The sequence below is a fragment of the Lycium barbarum genome, chromosome 7 (assembly GCF_019175385.1).
Source record: "Lycium barbarum isolate Lr01 chromosome 7, ASM1917538v2, whole genome shotgun sequence".
NCBI lineage: Eukaryota > Viridiplantae > Streptophyta > Magnoliopsida > Solanales > Solanaceae > Lycium > Lycium barbarum.
Window position 1 is genome coordinate 134,573,522 of NC_083343.1, and position 6,598 is coordinate 134,580,119.

General features: G+C 41.2%; 1 protein-coding gene across 1 annotated transcript; it reads left to right on the forward strand.

Moving 5' to 3' along the window:
• The first annotated feature begins 6,058 nt into the window (after positions 1-6,058).
• On the forward strand, positions 6,059-6,598 carry LOC132602010 (uncharacterized mitochondrial protein AtMg00810-like). The gene has a single exon (XM_060315042.1). The coding sequence runs from the start codon at positions 6,059-6,061 to the stop codon at positions 6,596-6,598; it is 540 nt and encodes a 179-aa protein (XP_060171025.1).

Sequence of the window (6,598 nt, forward strand, 5' to 3'; positions counted from 1 at the left end):
TCAAATAAGTGGCACATCCATCAAATGGATGTTTTCAATGCCTTCTTACAAGGGGACTTAGAGGATGAAATTTACATGGACCTTCCTCAAGGATTTGTCAATCAGGGGGAGAAGAAGGTATGTAGACTGATCAAATCATTGTATGTGTAACACCCCGCATCTGGAACTGAGTTTATGCTCATATCATTAGAGTTCTAGTGGAAACACTGAAGGTTTGAGCGTTTGCGAAATGGTTGATAGGCCTATTTCGGGCAGCGATAACTCCTTGATCCGTTTATAATCTGGAAGAACTTCCTTGATGAAAGTTGTAGCCCTATTAAATAGCTTTCCAACGGTATATTATGGAGATTAAACGGACATCAGTGCAAAGAGTTATGCCCATTTGACTGGAGCCTGTTCGCTGGAAAATTCGTTTGCGTTACGGTGACGATACGGTCCGTCCTTCGTGTTACGGACCGTAACAGTGAGCTGTAACACAGAGAAAATTTCCAGAACCTCACTAGAAATTTCCCAAGATACGGTCTGTCCTTCCTCCAAGAAACGGTACCAAGATACGTTCTATTTCTGCTCCGTTGACTAAGTTGACACGGAAGAAAGTTAAGTTCCAATGGTTAGATGCTTGTGAGCGAAGCTTTGAGGAGTTGAAGAAAAGATTGACTTCTGCTCTAGTTTTGACTTTGCCAGAGGGAACTGAAGGATTCGTGGTTTACTGTGATGCTTCGGGAATTGGTCTCGGATGTGTCTTAATGCAGCATGGTAAGGTTGTAGCTTATGCATCTCGTCAGCTCAAGGTTCACGAAAAGAATTATCCGACTCATGACTTAGAGTTAGCAGCTGTAGTTTTTGCACTTAAGATATGGCGTCATTATTTGTATGGAGTGCACGTTGATATTTTCACAGATTATAAAAGTTTGCAGTATATCTTCAAGCAAAGGGAGCTAAATCTTAGACAGAGGAGATGGCTCGAATTGCTTAAGGATTATGATGTGGACATTCTTTATCATCCGGGGAAAGCAAATGTTGTAGCTGATGCTCTTAGTCGGTATTCCATGGGAAGTTTAGCCCACGTGGACGTGGATAAGAGAGTTATGACAAAGGAAGTTCACCGTTTGGCCAATCTTGGAGTTCGACTTTTGGACTCCGAGGATGGTGGTGTGGTTGTTCAGAATAGTGTTCTTTCCTCTTTAGTCGTTGAAGTCAAGGAGAAACAATTTAGTGATCCCTATTTATTGCAGCTGAAGGAGGGGATTCACAAGCATAAGACAACGACTTTTGAACAGGGGGGAGATGATGGTACCTTGAGGTACCACGGCAGATTATGTGTCCCAGATGTAGATGGACTCAGAGAGCAAATTATGTCAGAAGCTCACAATTCCAGGTATTCCATTCACCCAGGTTCCACTAAGATGTATCACGATCTCAAAGAGATTTACTGGTGGAACGATATGAAAAAGAATGTGGCTGATTTTGTAGCTAAGTGTCCGAATTGTCAGCAGGTGAAAGCCGAACACCAGAGGTCTGGTGGCTTGGCTCAGAATATTGATATTCCTGTCTGGAAATGGGAAATGATCAATATGGATTTTGTATCAGGTTTACCTCGTTCAGCTAGGAGACATGACTCTATTTGGGTGATCGTTGACCGGCTTTCTAAGTCAGCACACTTTTTGCCAGTCAAGACCACATATTCAGCAGAAGATTATGCCAAGCTGTATGTTAATGAGATTGTCAGATTGCATGGGACACCAGTGTCCATTATTTCAGATCGTGGTGCTCAGTTTACAGCAAACTTTTGGAAATCTTTTCAGAAAGGATTGGGTACCAAGGTGAACCTCAGCACAGCTTTTCATCCACAAACAGATGGCCAGGCAGAGCGTACTATTCAGACTCTGGAGGATATGTTGAGAGCATGTGTCTTGGACTTCAAAGGTAATTGGGATGATCACTTGCCACTCATTGAGTTTTCTTATAATAACAGTTATCATGCTAGTATTGGGATGGCACCATTTGAAGCTCTGTATGGGCGAAGGTGCAGATCACCAATTGGTTGGTTCGAAGTTGGTGAAGCAGAGTTGTTAGGACCAGATTTGGTTTATCAAGCTATGGAGAAAGTCAAGTTGATACAGGAGCGTTTGAAAACAGCTCAGAGTCGCCAGAAGTCTTATACAGATGTGAGACGAAGGGATTTAGAATTTTCAGTTGATGATTGGGTGTTCCTTAAAGTCTCACCCATGAAAGGTGTTATGAGGTTTGGCAAGAAAGGGAAGCTAAGTCCCAAGTATATTGGGCCTTACAGAATTTACGAAAGGTCGGTCTAGTGGCCTATGAACTTGAGCTGCCACAAGACTTGGCTACTGTACATCCTGTGTTTCATGTGTCCATGTTAAGAAAGTGTGTAGGAGACCCATCGTTGGTTGTTCCTACTGATACTATAACAGTTCAGGATGGGTTGACTTATGAGGAGATCCCTATAGCCATTCTTGATCGTCAAGTTCGCAAGTTGAGAACTAAGGAAGTAGCCTCAGTAAAGGTCTTGTGGAGGAGCCAGAAGGTTGAAGAGGCCACATGGGAAGCCGAAAAGGACATGAAATCCAGATATCCGCACTTGTTTGAAGAGCGGGCGGATAGACTTCAAGGTAAATACCTTTAGTTTTCATGTCATGTCCCTTATGTATTCATGCCGCACGTCTCACGTTCAAGTTCATGTATTCACTATTCATGTCCCATGTCATGTTAGGTCTTAAGTTCCACGCTCATGTCAGCTATCCAGTGCCCATGTTCATGCCTCAGTATTCAAGTTTCCATGTAAACATGTCATGTTTCCTTTACATTCATGTAGTCAAGCCATGTCCAGCCATATTCTTAATCATTACCCATCATTCGAGGACGAATGATCCCAAGGGGGAGATATTGTAACACCCCGCATCTGGACTGAGTTTATGCTCATATCATTAGAGTTCTAGTGGAAACACTGAAGGTTTGAGCGTTTGCGAAATGGTTGATAGGCCTATTTCGGGCAGCGATTAACTCCTTGATCCGTTTAGAATCTGGAAGAACTTCCTTGATGAAAGTTGTAGCCCTATTAAATAGCTTTCCAACGGTATATTATGGGGATTAAACGGACATCAGTGCAAAGAGTTATGCCCATTTGACTGGAGCCTGTTCGCTGGAAAATTCGTCTGCGTTACGGTGACGATACGGTCCGTCCTTCGTGTTACGGACCGTAACAGTGAGCCGTAACACAGAGAAAATTTCCAGAACCTCACTGGAAATTTCCTCCAAGATACGGTCCGTCCTTCGTGTTACGGACCGTAACAGTGAGCCGTAACACAGAGAAAATTTCCAGAACCTTACTGGAAATTTTCACCAAGGTACGACACCAAGTTACGGTCCATCCCTTGTGTTACGGGACCGTAACGTGGGGCGTATCTTGGTCCGCAATTACGTTTCGGGTCACCTGACTTCTGGAGGCCATAACCCTATCATAACTTGGGAATTTGGGAAAACTCAAAGAACGAAAGTTGTAGATAATTGGAATACCTTTCCAACCATAGGTTGTGGGTTCACAGGCGACATCGGGATAGGGAGATATGGACGTTTTAAGACAGAAAGGTACCAACCCATTTTCAAGTTGGGTCAACCCATTTCCCTCTTAGTATTTAAGGGAAATGAAAACCCTAGCAGCCTCCATTTCCCTCAAATTTCAGATTTTTAGAGAGAGGAAGTGAGAGATAGGAGAGCTAGAGAGAGAAAGTAGAAAATCAACCAAGTTTAAGGCCCCAAACCCCGAAGCTCGTGAAGGATAAAGTGTAGTACAAGTTGTTGCCGTCATTTTTAAGCTAAAGATCGGACTTAGGGGTGTTGATTTCGTGGTGACTACCCAAAAAGGTAATGTTTCTACTCCCTAATCATTTATAGTTGTGAATTGATGAATTCTTGGGAGAATAATAATTGGGTTAGTTGATGAGAATTATATGAACTATGCTAGAGTTGTTGGATTGTTGATTTGGGATTGTTGTATTCATATGGATGATGAAGAATGATGTTAATTACATCTAATTGAGATTGTAGTATTAGCTAGAAGTAAAAGAATGGGGATTTGGTGAAGAAAACACCATTAATGAGGGTTATAGAGCTTCATGCCCACTAAGTATTTGATAAAATGCTTAGATGAACAAAACATGGATATTGTTGCTAATATGGAATCCCTATGACTTGTATTGCTATAGATTGAAGTTGAAGGGGTTGAAGAACATTGGGATACGCTCAAAAGCGGGAAGTTAAGGTATGTAGAACTTCCATCCACATGTGGGAACCTCTACGTTCTTCCCCATGATCCGTTTCGTAAAATCTATGAAGTTCAAATCCTAGGACATTAAACCCAACATATTGGTAGCCCGTGATTATGTATGTATGTACATGAATCCCGTATATATGTTCGTTATTGTATTCCTAACCTTCCATTACGGACATTAGGAATCCTAGCTTAAATCCATGAATCATGAATTCTTCCTCATGTGTTCTCATTATGTTCATATGAAACTGCATGAGTTATTTTGCAAGTTATAAACATGTTTTCAAGTCAACTACAAATATATGATTATGAACTATGGTATTACTCATAAATCAAGAACATGTTTACAAGCTATTTCATGAAACCATGTTTATAAGTTAATTCGTGAGATCATGATTTCAAGACAAGTACAAGTAAATTCACGAAAGTCATGGGTTTCTTAGCCAACTATATTATATTCATGTTTTTGGGAGTTGCACGAATTACCGAGAAGACTGAGATAGCCTGAAACTATGTAGCCACCATAGGACAAGGATCGCTCCGCCAGTTAGGACGATACCTTAATTTCACACTGAATGGTTCCATCAGGTACGTTATTACCTTATACCCTGGCAAGGTATAGGGGCTCTGCTGGTCCGGCGAGGTACCAGACTCCACGTATCCACGTGGTGATATTATGTGTCGGTTTATGAAATGCTCTCCCTACTTATCATGTTTTACTCATGTCATATATATATATATATGTACTCATGCTCATGCTCATGTTCCTGTCCAAGTTTTCAGTTTCAGTTCTTATCATGTTATCTCATGTTCCATGTTGTTCTTCCGGTTGCTTTACATACCAGTACATTCAATGTGCTGACGTCCCCTATCATTTCCCGGGGGCCTGTATTTCACGATGCAGGTACGGATTTACAGGAGGACGCTTCTGATCATTAGGATTTGTACGTATCAGCGTATTGGTGAGCCCCATCTCATTCGGGGTTTAGACATTGTATTTCTTTAATTAATTATGCATCTAAAGGTATGCTGGGGCCTTGTCCCAGCAAGTATGTTTTCCAGTCAGACTCATGATAGAGGTTTCATAGACTAGACAAGTCAGTTATGTCATGTCAGACATTTGGAGTTGTATAGCCATTTTGGCTCAATCATGTTTAAACAAGTATTTTATTAAGTATTATGACCTACCATGTTTTATAAAGGCTCATCATGCATTCACGTTATATTTCCGCTCATGTATGCATCATGATGATTCAGCAAGTCATGTGGTTCGCTCGGTCACATGCAGTCAGGCACCGAGTGCCGTGTTACGTCCAGGCCATGGTTCGGGGCGTGACAGTATGGCTTAAAACAAGCCCCAAGACAATGGAATGCTAAGTTGACTGAAGCATTGGTAAGAGATCAATTTCAACAGAGTCAATATGATTATTCTCTTTTCTTCACAAAATCTACTGAGGGCATCACTATAGTCCTAATATATATGGATGACATGCTCATCACTGGTGATAGTTTGAAGTTGATTGAAGAAACCAAAACAGCATTACAAAAAGCCTTCAAAATGAAAGACTTAGGTGAGCTGAAATTTTTCCTTGGAATTGAGTTTGCCAGAACTGAACAAGGCATCTTGATGCATCAAAGGAAATATGCCCTAGAAATCATATCTGAAACAGGCCTAAGTGCAGCAAAACCTGCAATTACACCTTTGGACTACAATGTGAAGTTAACATCTAAGGAGTATGATGATTCATAGCTAGCAATGACCAAACTATGATCACTAATAATGAAGAGTTATCTGATCAGAGTACTTATCAGAGGTTGATTGGTAAACTGATATACCTTACAATGACCAGACCTGATATATCATTCAGTGTACAGAATTTAAGTCAGTTCCTACAAAGGCCAAAAGAGTCACACATGGAAGCAACTATTAGGATTGTAAGATACCTTAAGAATCAACCTGGCCAAGGTATCTTACTATCAAGCAAAGAAAACAGCACTATCACAGACTACTGTGATGCAGATTGGGCTGCTTGCCCATTGACAAGAAAATCAGTCTCAAGTTACTTAGTAAAGATGGGTGAATCCCTGATAACTTGGAAAGCTAAGAAGCAGACCACAGTGTCTAGAAGCTCAGCTGAGGCTGAGTATAGAAGCCTTGCCAACACTGTTACTGAGCTGGTATGGATACTAGGATTACTTAAAGAAATTGGCAGGGAAGTTGCAACACCTGTCAAGATATACAGTGACAGCAAAGCTGCATTACAAATAGTAGCAATCCAGTTTACCACGAGAGAACTAAACACATAA

What these genes read in the sequence shown, in the direction of transcription:
- LOC132602010 (XM_060315042.1), top strand. Translation starts at nt 6,059, where the DNA reads ATGATCACTAATAATGAAGAGTTATCTGATCAGAGTACTTATCAGAGG.